Source organism: Ambystoma mexicanum, chromosome 1p (assembly GCF_040938575.1).
Source record: "Ambystoma mexicanum isolate Mex_15411 chromosome 1p, UKY_AmexF1_1, whole genome shotgun sequence".
In the NCBI taxonomy this organism is placed as follows: domain Eukaryota; kingdom Metazoa; phylum Chordata; class Amphibia; order Caudata; family Ambystomatidae; genus Ambystoma; species Ambystoma mexicanum.
The window spans coordinates 1,381,900,525-1,381,919,135 of NC_090921.1; the positions used below are offsets into that span (position 1 = coordinate 1,381,900,525).

The 18,611-nt window shown below is 45.8% G+C and overlaps 1 protein-coding gene across 1 annotated transcript in view; it reads left to right on the plus strand.

Annotated features, from left to right (window-relative positions):
• Positions 1–18,611, plus strand: part of ITFG1 (integrin alpha FG-GAP repeat containing 1) — a 1,448,837-nt gene that overhangs the window by 63,566 nt on the left and 1,366,660 nt on the right. Inside the window, exon 2 of the mRNA XM_069607059.1 lies at positions 12,845–12,917. Within this exon, the coding sequence (XP_069463160.1) occupies positions 12,845–12,917 (73 nt within the window). The remainder of the gene's footprint in view (positions 1–12,844; positions 12,918–18,611) is intronic.

Consider the following 18,611-nt stretch of genomic DNA (forward strand, 5'->3'; position numbering starts at 1 on the left):
CGAAATGGCTCTCCGATGACCCGTCAGCCGAATCTGGGCTACTACGGCAAACACCCTCCAAGTTATTCCCCAAAGAAAATCTTTGGAACCCGATGAAACAACTATCGGAAGTCCCCATGATTGTCAACCTGGGCAGGCAAATATGGGCCAGAACTTGCTTCCTCTGACAATTAAAAAAAACCCTACACTCCCAATACTCCCATCCTGGTTGATGTCTGCAAAACCCCGACAGACCTTGCGACGGCCAGAAACTGGGAAAAAGCTGGAATTTATAAATGGGGTGACATTTTCGAAGAAGGCATATTCAAAGAATTGGAATCACTACAAGCTAACGACGGAATCCCGAGTGGCCAATTCCTGTGGTACCACCGCCTTAAGAAGATGGCCAAAACACAATGGACAGCCTGGCCGGAGGAACCCGCCCCAGACCCTCGCCCCAGACCCCCTCCTCCAAGAAATGTACATCCTAGCAGACGGCTGGAAGCCTGTTTGCCGCCTATACAGTAAACTGATCGACAGACCCAACCCGAAAAGCGCATCACTGAAGCAAAAATGGGAAACTGAGTTGGAAATCGCACTATCTGACAATGAATGGGAGAGAATACTACTATACCCCAAGGAGGTGTCCAGAAACGCTAGATTTAAACGGGTCCAATTAAACGTCTTACACGTACATGACCCTGCTAAAAGTTGCTGCTTTCAATAAACCAGCATCTCCAGAGTGCCCCTGGTGCAGAAATGACAATGCTGACATGATTCACATGTTCTGGACTTGCACCAAAACGGCGAAATTCTGGTCCATGGTGAAAAACACCTGCACAAACGCTGGACTAACGCGATACGAATGGAACCCGAAGGAATTCTTATTAGGGGCTCATCCCAGACTGAGCAAATACAGGCCCCTAGTCAAACTAATGGACATACTGCATTCTCGCAAAGAGATCTATAGCAATGGTATGGAAGTCACCGAGGGGTCCGAGACATGAACGATGGCTTAAAGACTTGGAAAGATGGACGGAAGCTGAGACCAGAGCCTGGCAAGACGGAACCAACTCAGACGGGGATAATGCCAACGACACCCTAGAAGCATGGAAGGCCCTACTGCGTGACATACAGTTCGCCGCTGACCACAAACCCCCATGAGAACACACCCCTATAAGTGCTTGATTGAGAATCACCTGTGAACCGAAAACCCCTAGAACTCAACCACTCAGGGCTTCTGAACCACTGGACACCTACCCCCCTTCCCCAACCACACTCCCAGGACCAATATACTGCATCGTGAAGACGGTGTTGGTTATCTGTTTGTTATGGTTATTGTTTAACTGATGAAGTATGTGTGTATTTTTACAAATGTCAATAAAATGCTTTAAAAAAAATAATAATTTAAAAGGAGAGATTTATAAACATTGGATAACTTTACAATGGGAAGAGAGAAGACCAACTCTCTTTGGAGAGAATCAAGAGGAGAATAATAAAAACATACATTACCAATACAGGAGAGAAGAATCAAAAGTACAGTAAAGTAGTGAATGAGTTTTATGAACTGATCAAAACAGTCACCAGAGATATTCTGAAAATCGGCAATTGATAAGTTTGCCAGACCGAAAACCCCCAGGAGAAGGGAGTCCTTCTCCTGTCTTTAGTTGAGGTGTAACTGGTGGGGTCAGTTAGGCCTAATTTGGACGGACGGCCGATTCTGTTACGACATTCACTGACGAGCACCTTGGCTAGTTTTGTTAGCTAGGGGTGCATTATAGTGTAGGGAAAGATAGGCCTGGTCCTTTTCTTTAATAAACCTCATAGTGAAATGACTTATCAGTCAGTGTCCTTCTTCTGACCCGCCACAATGGGGACCAATGTGTCAAATTCCTCAGTGGTCCAGTGATAAACATCCTGAGTATTGGATGGATCATAGGAAAAGTGTGTGCCTCGATCTTCAGATGGTCTAAGCATAGACCCCTAGGTCATAATGCCGCTAGCCACAAGATCAAGATTTCAAGTACACATTTCAAGTTCCTCGCTAATAGGCAGCCATCGAAAGTAGCTTGCCCTCTCAATTCTCCACATATACACAGTACAACAACCTGTCTTACTCGCTAATAGTCAATTATCACTAGCCAATGGCTAGTGGGGCGTGCAGAGTTTTATGTCCTGTCTAGAAGATGAATTACAGAAATTATAGTATCCTCAAAGTACCACAATAAAAAATTGTTGGCAGTAAGAGTGAATCGTTCCATAAGCCATTTGTCAGTGAGTGACTTGGGAAGCGATGGAGGCAAAAAAGAAAAGGAATTGCAACACCCATCCGTCGGCTAAAGCAGTAAGTGCACATAATTTTATCCTGCCACGAGTGCTAGGGCCATCTAGCGCAGATAACTGTGCCTTCAAGCTCTCTGCAATAACAACAAAGTCATTGATTCTGGGAGTCCATCAGTTTGAATAGTTCCTAAGGAGCAGATGGCAATTGGGATGCACATATCGGGCCTCAAAATTTGCAATCACAATTTACCATTGGTTCGTTATAGTTGGCACTGTTGGGGATGTGGTGGTCCAATCCCACTCCCCCCCGCATTCCCACAGGGAATAGATCACGTGTAAACCAAGTGGGCAGAGGCACCCACAGCACCTTGCCTTATGATATAACATAGAAATGTACCTGCATAACATAACCCACAGCCCCGCCAATAGACTCCATTTTGTATTCAAACAGACTGCATCTTTTACTAGGCCTGGAAATCATCCCTCTACAAAACCCAGCTCTCCCATCCCCAGCGCCTCGTACAAAGAGCCTGTGCTACCTCCTCCATTCCCCGCCAGCTCCGCGTGAGCCTTGTTCTCACGGAAGTCCAATCATTTATTGTTGCATTGTCCACTGGCAAACTTTTACCTCGGACAAAGACGATACATCCGAGAAGAAATACCAGGACTTTATGTTTGCATTCTCTACCCAGACCTTACATTGGGAAGAACTAGGAATCCCTTCCCAACCACAGCAGCCGAATTTATGAACGATTGGGGAGTGGGATTGGACCACCACATCCCCAACAGTGCCAACTATAACGAACCAATGGTAAATTGTGATTGCAAATTTTGAGGCCCGATATGTGCATCCCAATTGCCATCTGCTCCTTAGGAACTATTCAAACTGATGGACTCCCAGAATCAATGACTTTGTTGTTATTGCAGAGAGCTTGAAGGCACAGTTATCTGCGCTAGATGGCCCTAGCACTCGTGGCAGGATAAAATTATGTGCACTTACTGCTTTAGCCGACGGATGGGTGTTGCAATTCCTTTTCTTTTTTGCCTCCATCGCTTCCCAAGTCACTCACTGACAAATGGCTTATGGAACGATTCACTCTTACTGCCAACAATTTTTTATTGTGGTACTTTGAGGATACTATAATTTCTGTAATTCATCTTCTAGACGAGGGAAGTGGATCACTGTATAAACACAGCAGACCCCAAGCGAAACGAGCACCGCTGGGACACGGCCTTCGTGGTGACGCTCCGCCACTCGGAATGAACAGGAAGCTGGTAAAACCCTGCGGCAGAAGCACAGGTCCGCTGAGGGGCACACGTTCGATTGGGGAAGCACAGTATGCGATGCTCGTAAATAAGAGCAAAAACTGAATAAGAACTTTGACTTCAGTGCCCAACGTGCTAACGTGCTTAACCGACATGGAGCCAACAGTCATGTGCTCAGGGTAACAGACTGTTGGGGATAAAAGCAAGCTGATGGGACAGGGCTCCAGGCTTGGGGCCCAGAATAGCCCGTACTGCCACGTGGGACGACAGAGCCCGATTCAAGGACTGGTCGGGGGGCTTGCTGGCACCTACAACACGGTTTTGCCTATGGAACGTGGCCATCATTGGGCAGGAGGCTGCAGCACCCTCGGGGTCCTGGGAGGACATATGCCGGACTGGCAAAACGCTGAGTGGTCTCAGTAGGCCCTGGACTGAAGCTCGAAGTCCCGGACCAACTGGGGCTGGAGCTTAAGGCTCGAAAGGATAAACGCAGACCGATACGGGGGAGGACATAACCCACTCCTGTAGCGAATAAGCAGCTTCAAGACAACCCTGGTGAGGCCTGTCCAGGCCCAGACGCCAGTAGCAGCTTAAACACGCTGGAGCTGTTAGTCACAAGTGGTGGGGCTCGCCTACACGCTTCTGGCACAACGCCATGTCCAGCAAACCTCTAAGAACGAAGGGCAAGCAACCTACGCTGGACGAATACGCCAGAGCATCATCGGCCCCGGATCGAGCCAAGAATAAGGACAAAACCCCCGTTGGGAGTGCAGTCGCCATGGGCACGAACCAGGAGATCCTTGCTGCCATAGCTGACCTGGGAGACCAAATTGTGACTGGCCATGACCGAACTGAAAGCAGCACTAGAGCTCAAAGTTGGGGCAGTACAGGAGGAAGTGAATCTCCTCTGGCAAGATGTCAGGTCACTGGCACAACGCACAGAGAATTTAGAGAAAGAGGTGGCCCCGAACACAGCGGACTGTGCAACACATAAATCGGAACTCCATGCCCTAGTGCAATGCGTGGGTAACCTAGAAAGTAGGGCGGAGGGACGTGCCCGTAGGAATAACATCCGCATTGTTGGTTTGCCGGGGGGAGCCGAGGGACCCAACCCTACGGAGTTCATTGAATCTATGCTGCTGCAGGAGATAACCGGAGGAGTGTTGTCCCAGGGGTTTGCGGTGGAAAGGGCGCATAGGGCCCTAATGAGGAGGCCGCCGCCAGGAACCCCCCCTAGGCATGTGATCGCCAAGATCCTGAACTATCGAGATCGGGAAAGAATCCTCGAACACTTCCGGAGGGGTGGAACAATTCAAACGGGGACAGCAAACATAACCGCATACCCGGATAACACCTTGATGGTACAATGTAGTCGCATGAACTTTGGGATTGTGAAGAGAAGATTGCGTGAAGCGGACTACAAGTATATGCTCATCTACCCGGCGAAGCTGAAGGTGTTCCACAAAAACAGAACCTTGTTTTTCGAATCCCCAGAAGAAGCTATAGGGTGGCTCGACACGCAGAGCTGCCCCCAGGAGTCGGGCATCCAGACGGGAGATGGAGAAGGTGGAGATATGTAATCTGTGTCTGTGGCACCAAGGGGTGTCGCAGCCTAAGACAATGGGACTTGATTATAGTGTAAGATGTAGCTCATGGAGTACATGGTCAGGGATATAAGTGGGTACGATCCGTGAGCACAGACTTGATACGAGCACGGGAGCCTTGTAGAGCTAGCTCTCATGCCCCCATAAAGAGAAGCTTAGTTAGGTCACCGGTAGTCCGGTGACACCCTGTCGGGCAATTGCCCTCGGAATTCCGAGGCAGGACCAAAAGCGGGGTCGCCTGAGCTCCAGGGCTGGAGCTGAGCATTTTTTGGGGTCGGGAGAGGTGGGGCGAGGGAAGGGGTGGTGTGTTGGGGTTTGTTGTTGGGAAAAGGGGGGGGGGGTTTGTTGGGAGTGGGAGGGAAGCGAGCCAAACTTTGTGTCATCAGGGGCGGAAACTGGGAGGGGAGGCGGGAAATCAAATGGCGTCGGGTAGTCTCAGAGTGGTGACCTGGAATGCGAGTGGCCTTAATAGTGACCCAAAGCGCAATATGGTAATGATGTATCTAAGAAGGATGAGAAACACACCTCACTAGGGAGAAACTGGAGGTGGTCAAGAAGAAATGGAGGGGGAGCACCACGGGAGCTACATATTCAGCCTACTCAAGGGGAGTCATTATATGGGTGGCGCCGCACGTACCGTTTCAGCTGACTCAGTCTACGGTAGACCCGGAAGGTAGAATGGTTGTAGCGCAGGAGATGCTGGAAAACCGAGAAGTGAGCATTGTAAATTTATTTGCCCCTAACCAAGATACAGCGGCTTACTTTAGGACCCTGTATGGCAAAATCAGCCCCCTGGTGGGTGATGCGATCCTATGGGGAGGGGACTTCAACTGCACTTTGAACCCCAAAATGGACAGATCAGACAGCAAGCTAGATAAACCTACCCCGGCTGCTAAGGCGTTACAGGCCCTGCTGACAGACTTTAAGCTTGAAGATGTCTGGAGGCGGCTGCACCCAGCAGACAGGCAGTACTCACACTATGCCGTGCCGCATGGCTTGCACACGAGGCTGGATTATGTGTTTGCTCCCGCTGGGATAGCAGGAGAAATGGTGGGGGCGGAATATAAGTCTAGGGTGCTTTCGGACCATTCCTCCTTGGTCCTGGAGTGGCGATACCAACCACCGAGGGCGCGGATCCCGATGTGGAGACTCAGAGCTGAGGCCCTGCAGGATTCAGGGAGGACCTGAGGGAAGCGATCACCGAGTAATTTGACATTAACACCGGCAGCATGCAATCTGTAGGAACAGTGTGGGAGGCACTTAAGGTGGTAGTGCGGGGTGTAGCCATATCAAAATCCAGAGGGCTCCAAGCAGGTATAGTACAGTAATGACAAGAAATGGAAAGGGAGTTGCAGGACATGATGCGTAAGGGCGGTGCCTCTCAGGAGGATGGAGAAAGGATGAAGTTGCTGCAACAAACCAGCAGTGAGCTCTGGGATAGAAGCTGAACTACAAGAAATATGTGGAAAGACAGCATGCGGGCAGAGACAAGCCGGGCAGATTGCTGGCCTCGTTATATAAAAATGAGACACCACAACCTGTGATTAGAGAAGTGAGAGGTGAGGAGGGCCAGATTTGGGATACCCAAGAGGGAATAAATAAAGAGTTCCGCAGATACTATGAATGTCTGTATGAGGACGTGGGGGAAAATAGGGACCAAGAGATCCAGCAAACACTAGAAGGCATAGGATTACCCTCTCTGTACAACTTGGAACGGGCAGACCTGGATGCCCCAATCACCTCAGATGAACTAGAGACAATGATCCAGCATCTGCCCACATGCAAACCTCTGGGGTCGGATGGACTCCCCAGTGAATTCTATAAAACGTATAGGCAAGAGTTGCTCCCGCTGCTACTGACCATACTTAATGAGGCCTATGAACGTGGGGGCTGCCAGAGTCCCTTTGGGAAGCGATGATCAACCCGCTCTTGAAACCAGGCAAGCCAAGCACAGACTGCGGGTCATACAGGCCCCTATCGATGCTCAATCAGGACAGCAAAATCCTTACAGCTGTGCTGGCTAACAGGCTTAAGCAAGTCATAGGCAGACTGATACACTCTGACCAAACGGGCTATGTCCCTGGTAGAAACATAAATGACAATCATAGGAGACTACATCACATCATTGACCAATCGGAGAAAGACCCTGGCGAGCTGGCAATTGTATCGCTGGATGCGGTCAAGGCATTCGATTCAGTGAGGTGGCCTTGGTTGCTGGCGACCTTGAAAGAATATGTGATGGGGCCAGGGTACCAGAGATGGGTCAAGATGTTGTACAGCTCCCCAATCACAAGGGTTAAAACGGGCGCTATTAGTTCAGAAAGGTGGCAACTTAGCAGGGGTACTAGACAAGGATGCCCCTGGTCACCCATGTTGTATATCCTAGCGCTAGAGCCACTAGCAGTGTGCCTTAGACAACAATACGGGGAGATAGGGATCCGTACTGCAGGAGGTAAACACCTTATATCACTGTATGCCGATGATATGCTTCTGTACCTGCGCTTCCCGGAGGAGAACCTACAATATGTCTTGGAGGTGATGGAACGTTATGCTACCCTCTCGGGCATAGCAGTGAATCCTGAGAAGTCCAATGTGTTCCCCCTGGGGAGGTAAAAAAACACTCCATTGAGAAACCTGCCCCTTTTTGCCAATACCTTGGAGAACTGAGACATTTCGATACCTAGGTATCGATATATACCACACGACAGGGGCAGAAGACAAACAATACAGAGAAGGCAGTTGAGGATATTAAAGAATCATGGGATTTTGGTCCAGATTGCCCCTGGCCATGATGCGGAGAGCGGCCTTGCTTAAAATGGTAGTCCTGCCCAGATTGCTACACTTTTTTGTAAACATCCCATATGTGATCCCCAAATACTTTTTTGCCAAACTTCATAGCCTGTGCAGGGGTTTCATTTGGCAGAATTCCAGAAACAGGGTGGCCCTCTGGAAATTACAAAACTCGTGTGATAGGGGTGATATAAACCTGCCGAACTTGGAGTTATATGACATGGCAGGACAGCTGCAATATGTGGCTAGGTGGCTGTCCGAAGAGGAAACGGCTGAAGCTAGGCTGTTGCAAAAGGATCCCACCCCCTACTTCCTCAGAGAGACAGTGTGGTTGCCTAGATCAAAGGTGCTGGGAATGGCGAGGCTGCTGGTGCTTGTCTGGGAGGTGTGGTGCAGGCCATGGCAGACAGTGGGAGACCCAGCCCCGTTCTCCCTGCAGGTGCCGCTATTGGTGTTATGTGGGGAAGACTCACAACTGATTAAAGGGGTCCGCAGATACTGGGAACCAGTGGGCCTGGCTACCCTTGGAGACATATGGCAAGAGGGGGTGGCATTGGACTTTCAGAGATTAATGGAAGACACCGGGGTGCACAAAGGCCAACACATTACTTATACTAAAATCACCAAACGAGTGAGAGAAAGATGGCCTGAGGCAGTGCTTGCGGAACAGCCTGATGCCACAATAGAGACGATATATGATGCCTCAGAGGGTGGGCACGAAGTATCTTATATATATGAGTTACTTGGAACTAGGGTGGGGAGGGAGTTGCTCCAACTGAGGCGAGACTGGGAGGAAGAGGTGGGTGAACCCATGACGGATGGACAATGGGAGAGAGCCCAAAAGATATCATAAGAAGGTGTTCCAAAATGTGAGACTTCAGCAGATCCAATTGTATGTCACTCAGAGCATATTTGACCCCTGGCAAAATAGCCAGGTTTGGGGGTCCGGCGATACAGAAATGCCCTAGGTGTGGGGAGGTGGAGGCTGGGTTGATGCACATTTTCTGGGCTTGCCCGGAGGTGGGTAGGTTCTGGACAGAACTGAAAACACGATTAGCAGACAGAGGGGTTACGCTGGATGTGGAGGCGGCTTGGGCATGTATGTTTGGGGGTTTTACCAGACCAAGTAACCTGAGGCACATTAATATGTGGTGGGCAGACCTTTTAAAGTGGGCAGAGGCACAAACAGCTGCCTGGTATGAAGCAGTCACCGGGGGGGGGGGGACGAAGAAGTGGGCCCCCTAGTCCCCTAATAGCATGGAGACAGCTGGTGGCCTCAATGGTGGGTCCCTACCAGGCCGACCACATTGACGAAGACATGGAAGAGTTGATGGCAGTAGACACACCTGAAGATGTACAGGTGGATGACACGGGTATAAACGCTCAAGTTAGTGGGGTGAGAGGGGGGAAGATACCGAAGAGTGCATTTTGCAAGGTAATGTTTGAAGCTTAATCACAAACGTCCTAATTGTTTGTAATGTTTGGAGTGTTGTTTATATAATAATAAAATAAAAATAAAAAAATAACAAAAAAAAAAAAATAACACACCCCCAGTCAGCGAACGAGACCAGGAGATGAATTGCAAGAATAACAAACTTCATATAAAAGTTAGCAATCAAAGAACTCGGCTGCCCGAGAGCGCTCTGCCAAACAATACACGGGCAGTACATTATAAGGATAAAAATCGTCAGCAACTATGACATCACATAGGGTACAAATTCAGGGTGCGGATTGGAGGGGCTATGTCACACAGTTGATTCCATAGGGGATGCCAGGCTGCGATTGGCCACTGCTTCCCAGTCAGTCTGGTGGCACGTGGGTCAGCTGGGCTCATCTCCGCGGTGAAGGTCAGGGCAAGTATGAAGCATTCATAACTGTCTAAGCTAATACAACAGGATCTTGATATGTGAATAATGGCAACCATAAAATCCTTGCATGAATGGGGTACTTTGGAGAAACATGGTTCAATATATTGCCATTCCAACCTCTATTCGGCCCTTCTTTGATACCGGGGCCCTGAACACCGGTGTCTCCCCTTGGGGGTTTGATCTACTATTTATGTTCCCTGATGCCTCATAGCACGACCAGACATGTTGTGATTGGGCAAATATATTACCACGCAGGATTAAGCCTATGGGGGGTGTTCTGGAATAGTCAGTGGAAGAGGGTCAGATGGGTATCGACATGGAGAGTTGGGCACTGGTGGTCCTTGGGCTGGCGGGATAGGGAGTGGGGGGGTTGGGTTGAAGGGGCATGGGTAATTTTGTGGCGATGCATGGGCACTTGTGCAGAGGCTTGCTTCGATCTCACGCTCTGCGGAGAGCGTAATCTGGGGAAGTGATGCTGGACAATGCTGTAAATCATGGGATAGGGGGTGCTGCTGTGCCGTTGGGTTTGTAAGGCAAACGGGGGTTACTTTTATTCCTTAGGCTCCCGTTGTTAACCCAATATTGCTGCAATGAATGCTGTACAGTATATTAAATCTAATCCACTTAACTGAATAAGTGGGACACAAAAATAAAGCAAATATAATGATGAAGAAACAAGAAATCAAGCAGACAACAAAACACAATTCATTGTTGAAGTAGGACAATTCTGTATTTGATTACTCACACAGATTTGTGGGTATCACTATTTGTGAGGTGGCTATCATCCCAGACATGAGAGACAATGTCCGTGATAACTTCAAAACATGGAGTGTGATAATAAAAAAGCACAACCTATTAAGTCGAACTCACTGGAAAAACATAGGCAACAAAAATAAGAATGAAAATTGCAACAAAGTATAAGTTGCAATTGCTGTAACACACACCTGATACTTTCCTGTTCTATATTCACCGACAAAGTAAGTTTAAATCCAAGTGGTGGTGTTGGATAAAACAGAAAAACATACAGATAAGGAGGAGGATTGATAGGCAGAAGTAAGGAAAAAGAGAACATGTAGTTGACAAAGGCAGCAAAGTAAAGACAGGAGTATGTTTGCCTGTCCTTGCTCTAAATTAGGAACAAATCCATAAGATCAACATAAATTCGGCTGCTGTGGTTGGGAAGGGATTCCTAGTTCTTCCCAATGTAAGGTCTGGGTAGAGAATGCAAACATAAAGTCCTGGTATTTCTTCTCGGATGTATCGTCTTTGTCCGAGGTAAAAGTTTGCCAGTGGACAATGCAACAATAAATGATTGGACTTCCGTGAGAACAAGGCTCACGCGGAGCTGGCGGGGAATGGAGGAGGTAGCACAGGCTCTTTGTACGAGGCGCTGGGGATGGGAGAGCTGGGTTTTGTAGAGGGATGATTTCCAGGCCTAGTAAAAGATGCAGTCTGTTTGAATACAAAATGGAGTCTATTGGCGGGGCTGTGGGTTATGTTATGCAGGTACATTTCTATGTTATGTATGCTGCGAAATGTCGTTCCTTCAATACTATCAACTTCGGGGGAACATGAACCGTTCCCGCACTTCCTCCTGGCTACACTGTATCCTTTAGTTCCCGCACCTATCCACATAGCCGCTCTTTCCCAGCAGACCGCTTACTTCCGTAACATTGTTTGCAGTGTAATCCTGCTCCCATCCTGGTGTTTAGATCCCATCTGCAATGAACGGTGGCGCACCGCCCGGACCCGCTGTGCCACAGTGAAGTGCCTTCTCATTTGTTCTTACGTGGGCGCCATCTTGTGTTCACTGTCCGACGTATCTCGCCAGTTTCTCCGGATAATAAGTCGGCTGCATTCAACTTCATCGCGGCAGGTTTTCACCGCTGCATTCCGCCCGCATTCATACAGCAGTGGGTTTGAATATACGCCGCACAGCCAGCTTAAAGCACTGTTTTACGTCAGGATCGTTGTCGGATTGGCAGGAGCCCCTTGGCGCATCTCAGTCCACGGCTGTTTAGCCACGCCCCTCGACTGGGTGTGTTATCATTATTTGATCTATTGGAAAATTGCAGTTCTTAGGGTGCCAGTATTAAGCACCTTGTAAATAACAAATGGTGTGCTCTGCGTGTGTGGAAACTTTGGTGACTTGTAACTTTTCATGCCTGCCTAGTAGCTTGCGACTTGAGGTTTTTACCCCTGCTGCCTAGATTTTTGATAGACTGGCGCTTTCCTTTGACAGCTAGTCCCAGAAGTGCTATTTTGCTTAGGGCGATTGTTGGCACAGGAAAATTGGTCTTGGAGCACAATGATAGAACATTGTCTTATGTGTACCTCCACACATTGTAATGGAGCTGATGGACAAAATCCCTGGGGTACCTCTACTGTATTTGTCTAGAATATATTTTTCCCCTCCTCCTTCCCTACTCTCTAAAAGGTCTCTATTTATGACTTATCTGAGACGGATGTTGCTGCATCTTTTCCTTTGGAATGTCTATCATCATGCCAAATTGAAGATTGATGAATACAAGGTTTTTAATTAATTAACCAGGGCAGCCCACCTCACAATTACTTCTCAGCCTTCTCTGTCAATATGGAAGGGTAACACCTTGTGCAAAGCAAGCTTGATTCCCATCCCAAAAAGGGGCAATCCAGCACAAACTGCTCAGTCATTTCCCGTCTGCATGATAAAACAAGCGACCCCAGTTATGTTTTGCCTCATTACCCTTTTGTTTATGTGGCCTCTCAAACTTTAAACTCTACTTGTGGCGTAGTTGGAAAGGCTCCCTCTTCCACCCGGAGCCCAAAGCCTACAAAGGACCCCTGTGGTCCAGAATTGAGGAACTTCTCTAATCTGCTTAATACAAAGTTTGTCCTTTGCAAATGTTGTTAGTTTTAACTGAACTGAATTGAATGCAGACTCATTGTTCATTATGTGTTTAGAGGAATGTTACTTGTTTTTCTTTTTTTTTAGTTTGAACACTTTTAGTAAGACAAACTGCAAAATGTGTGGAGTCTTTCACGTTTAATGATGTGTATTTTTTTTTTCTTTAGAGAATACACTGATGATCTTCCTGGCAGACCAAAAAGTTCCCTATTTCAAACCAAAAGTACAGTTATCATTACAGTAAGTATATTTTTTAATTGGTGCTATGAGCAGACTTGGTAATGTTCTCTTTTTAAGAATCATCTATATAGTCTTCTAGTTATATGCAATGTTTATTTTAATGTCTCTAAACAATGTAAACTGTAGCCTTTTCGGTGAATGGAATATGCATGTTACACCAACTCCCACCATGGTATAATCTTGTCAGTAACAACAGCATTTCGTCAAATAGCATTGCGTGGTCTGGCTCTAAATCTACATTAACCAAACCCTGTTTGCCTAGTAATAAGTTTTTGTTTTTTTTTGTTTTTAAATTTCCACTTTTAAACACAATTATTTTTGCATTCAGAAATGTGGTCATGAATGTACAGCCTAATTTGTAAGGCAGTTGAAGGTTTTACATGAAGAGTCAATATAAACAAACAGCAGGTTCAACTGCTCTCTACATGACAATATAATAAGTTATTTGCTGCAAGATGCAAGCAAATTCCTAAACTCAATAGTTCCTTGCAAAGAGTTTCCAGATCTTCCACCACCCCCTCTTAACCAGACTCTCTGAAGAATCCTAGGGCCCTCACTGAAACCCTGCCTAAAGTCTCCTGTGAGGTGGCCAGGGAAAGGCAGACCCTTCATGCTCCTGACCTTGGGGGTGGTCTACTGCGGGAAGATCACCCCAGAGGAGACAAGGCCCAGGGTGATGAGAACATCCTTGGGGTAAGACATGGTATGTGTCTTTTGAAAGGGAACATCTTTCCAGAATGCCAAAACAGGTAATGGCTTATTGTCACTTTAATGTCCCTGAAGCACATATAAAATCTGCGGCTCTGGGCATAAGTACTATAAAACCTGAACATGCCTTACCCACAGAAAGGCCCTTCAAGGGATTTCAGGATAAACCTCTTCCTTTGCTCCCAAAAGTTATAATGGAAAGCAATCTAGAAGAATTGTCTCAAATAGACTGTTTTCCTCTGTAACTACACATTATAATGCTTTATTCTTAAATAACTTTAAAGAAACAAACTACCCTTAGAAATCAGAAGTTAGTTAAAAGTACTAATTCTGTTGTTGGGAACTATGAGTCCCATAATCCCACAAGTATTGGTATGAGGAAGAGGGCTGAAGAGGTGTGCAGTAGCCATAGTCGGGCAATTGAGCTTAACAGCCCACACCTGAAGGAACCTGTGAGGCATAAAAGGCCCACTCAGGTGTAGGCAATTGGAAGGAGCTGGAACTGTGATTGGAGTGCAAGCTGTAGCAGTCGAGACAGAAGGCTTGATGCACGAAACTGGCATACCAAGCAGAAGTGGAAGAACAAGAGGGATGGCGAAACGTGGATCCAGCAGATTTCACCTGCTGGTTCCGAGAGGGTCCTGTTTGCTCAGCGGAAGGCGTTCAGAAGCACAGTCTTTACCCATGTGAGCCTGATTGCTGTGGTTGCCCTGCGGAGAATGTGTCGGAGATCGAGGCAAGGAGCTGTTGTCAATCTGTGGGTCTTGGGAGCGAGAGGGGTTTCTTAACCTTGTGGCCGGATGGAGACCCATTCGGCGAGAAAGGGTGTGGGTCACTGAAGCCAGAAGTTGTACGGCCTGCAGAACAATAATTTCAGAAGCTGGTGAGTGAAACCTGGCGTTCTAATTCCTTGCCTGCGCACTGCTGGTAACAGTATCCCATTTCCTATTCACTCCCGTATAGTTGGCAGCGAGCTGAAGTTTTTCAAAGCTTTAATAAGCCGTCAATGGAAAAGTGGCACTCGCGTGTATGGGACAATTCGCTTTACTCACATGAAGAGCAAACGCTGATAAAATCCATTGTTAAATAGTTAGACTGAAAATCTGATGAAGAAGTGGTCGCGCGTGTCTCTTATTATGAAGAGTGAATGTTGCTGAATACCAAACATTCATAAAACCATTGTTGAAGTATTTAACCTTTTACAAATGTTATCATGAAGTGGTTGCATGTGCTAATTGGGATTCTGAAAGGAAAAATGAATTCTATTCCTTACTTTCACCCGGGCATACGTTTTCTATCTACAATTGAAGAGAAACCTAAGCATTGCTACAATTGAAGAGCAAGCATTGCCCGAGCCAAGAGTCTACCCATACTACCCATGGTAAGAGTAAAATCAACCCTTTCTAAGAGCCAAAAGAAATCTAACCTGTTTTGTAAACCCAATAACAGTTCAACCTTGCCTAAGATACAGTTGTGCAAGCATTTCCTAAATCCAAGAGTGGCACCAAGGCTTTTGGATAATTGTTAGGACTAATAATTGGAAGAAGGTGAAAGCAAAGTTGGGTAAGTGAAATTGGCTGCTTGTAATATTTCGAGTTCACACAACCTATATTGCCAAAGACTCTGAAAGGAAGAGAGAAGTGGGTCATACAGGCAAACCTAGGTCATTATTTTTTTTAAATGTATTTATTGTTTTAGTTGTAAAATAACTTTTTCAATCAAAGAAAATAACATTCGACAAGACCAATGTTAATACATTTTTTGATTTGGCATAGTACTGAGAGTTTTCCATACTTTGATATAGGAAATTCTTTAGACAATTATATTCAAATTGCCTCATGATCATGGATAATTTTAACTGCTGCAAACTGGATTCTAGTTTAGATTCAATAGTTAGATTAGTTAAAAGTAATTAATATAATAACTTTCTTAAAGCCATCAACAAATAGAGTAATCATATAAAAATTAGACAATAACATGAATTACCCATTGTCTTATATTTCACTGATTTGATTCGAATACCTTAAAAAAACGAATACAAATCTAACAGTTGGGATGGTGGGTCACTCAATTCTGATCTGGATTTCATAATTAAGTTGATTAAAAGTAATTAATACAATAGCTGTGTTAAAATTATTAATATGGTGACAAAAGAGGCTATTCCAACATAAAAACATTAACATACAAACATTGACATGAGAGTTGTAGGTATTGTAAGGTCTCTTCATACTCAGTGCTACAACAGAATCTACAAGTTGAGGCTAGGTTCTGTGTTTTGATACTTCGCTAGTTGGGTCTTGGTTGGCCATATATGTAGACGTAGTCTTAGAATTGAATGTGCATATTGAGGATCTGGGAATTTCATGAAGGGATTTCAGGAGAAACGCTCCTCATCGAAACGATGAATATGAATTACACGTTTCCCAAGTCATCAGCCAATCCCAGTGCTACAATTTGAGTTTAGCTTTGTCCGGAAACTCCAGTGATAGGGTTTCCGTGATATCTGCATTATTCAATATTGAGATGCAATGTGTTTTCCATAGTTGTAGCGGAATATTTGTGTTGGTTTGAAGAGTCAACTTATCTGTTTGTAGAAGCGTGATGTTGTTGGTCCGATTAACGACGCACTTGCATTTGCCAGGCAACTCTAGCTGCAAGTGAGATTAAACCTAGCTCAAACCTAATTATTGCAATAGGGATGCTTGACGGTAGAGATAGGAATTTTTTCCAATAAGCCCCTTCTAGAAGATTCCACTCGACAATTAGAGGGGATTTGAGATTGCACACCGTAGGTGATTATGAGCACCACTTTTTGTTCATAGAATCATTGGGGGGACATATGAGAATTTTCCATATTTAGCTTGGATAGCTTTTCCTTGTGTTGATAAGAGCTTCATTTTTGCTTTTATTTCTAGTCTGTATGGTAGATTGGATATGTGCATGTTTAGATCCAAGCCCTGATATGTGTACTGATGTACATGGACCACATCTATTTTGGCTAGGGTCCAATTAAACTTAAAATTGTGCTTGGAGGTTTTGTAAGTGAATACCATTGTATTCGATTTGTGTACGTTTATAACCAAGTGATTAGTGTAAGCATATGCATTTAGAGGTGAATGCTTCCTTTGTAGGCCAATAGGAGTTCTGTCGAGTAACACGAGAACGTCCGCATATAAGAGCCACGATATTTCTTTTGGAGCTAATTTGCGGCGGGAAGGATTGGACACACATTGACATTGCTTATGTTGAAGTTAAACAAAATTGAAGCTAAGTACAGCCATGTTTTAGTCCTGATTTGGTTGGAATAGAATCAGTTAGTTGGCTGTCTTTTTTTGTCAGTTTTACGATAATAGAAGTATCGGAGTAACATTTTTGTATTAGATATAATAATTAGCATTTAAATGTTTGTTCCATAAAACTTTCTGAGAAACCGAATCAAACGCTTGCCTAAAATCGATAAACGCTAAAAACACTGGCTATTTGGTTAATATCTCTTGCTTCTTGATTGCAGTTAAAATTGTATGGTTTAAAAAGGTATCAATTCGTTTACAAATCCAGATTAGCATTCATCGCAAAGACTGAGCTCATCCAAATAGTAGGGTCTCGTAAAATGAGTCATGCAAACAGCTTTGCGGGTATGTTTAGAAGCACAATAGTTCTTTCATTATGGGGGTCGTTACGGTTTCCTTTCTTGTAAAATAGATATTTTAATAGATTGTTTCCAAGAAGGTGGAATGAGACATGTTTTAATGACCTTGGTGTAGATTGTGTTTAGTACAGTGGCCCATTGATGTGGGTGTGCTTTTAGAGTAAAATTTGACAATGTGTCAGGATCTGGAGCCCTAGATGAGCTTAATTTCTTAATGAGAATGCGCACGTGTTCACGAAGGGCATTGGGAAAGGGCTGATGGGGCTGGAGGGTGAGGTGAGGGTGAAAATTATTGTTGGTGATATTCTAGTACAACTGTTCTCGCGATCTACCTGATGCAGTACTGACTGTGTGCTAACTACAGCACTTTGTGCCACAGGAGGGGTGGATGGTGAAACTCCTCACCTTAACAACGGGCATGCCTTCTCCGGGTAAAATTGCAGAGGCGATTACTAAAACGTATGAAACACTGAAGCGTTTCGCGCATACGTCCAACTCCACGCGTAATGTGAAGTTGCAGACGCATACGAAAACGCTATCACAACGCATATTGGGAAGTTTTACCTGGGGAAAAAGTGGTGGACTTCGCTATTACAAAAGCAGATTCTCAAAGGTCAGTAATTACAGACCCCACAGATTTGTGCATGCCGTCGGACTCCTTGTTGGCTGCCTTTTCAGAAGCGGATCTCCTGGGAGTGCACGCTAAGCCGGTGGCAGGTCACTTGCAAGTGCGAGCCCATGTACACGGCCTCCAAGAACATCTGCCTCCTACCTTACACTCCATTGTAGGCTTAGTAACACACACACACCTAATGACGATTCAGAGCAGTCCCTCGCCCTAACTCCAGTAATTAGAAAGTCCCCGCTTACACTAACAAGTCCTTCTCTTCCCCCCCCCCCCGGTACCCCCCGCAACCCCCAGTGCAAGGACTCGAAGAATTATGATCCATTGTCTAAGTCTCCCATGATGTTCACACAGTCACCTAATGAATCTTCGGTTGTTTCAATATCTTGCACACAACCTACACCTCTCTTCCTGTACAAACTCAAGAGATGGCCTCCTCTTCCCCTCTGTATCTAGCCGAAATGTCATTACAGGCAATGAATACAGCCTTATTTTCTTTGGCAAAGCTCTGAGAGTTTGGACTTGAGGCTGATCGATCAAAGTTTTTTGTTGAAGGAACTCCTGGAATCTAATAACCTGACGTCTCGGATGGTAAAGACATCCACTATAACGGATCCCTTGCTGACTCCCTCCCTTCATGAGACTCTGAAGAAAGAGCTTAATGAAGATTACAAAATCATTACGATGGGGGAATCCCAGTCTGATGCTGCTG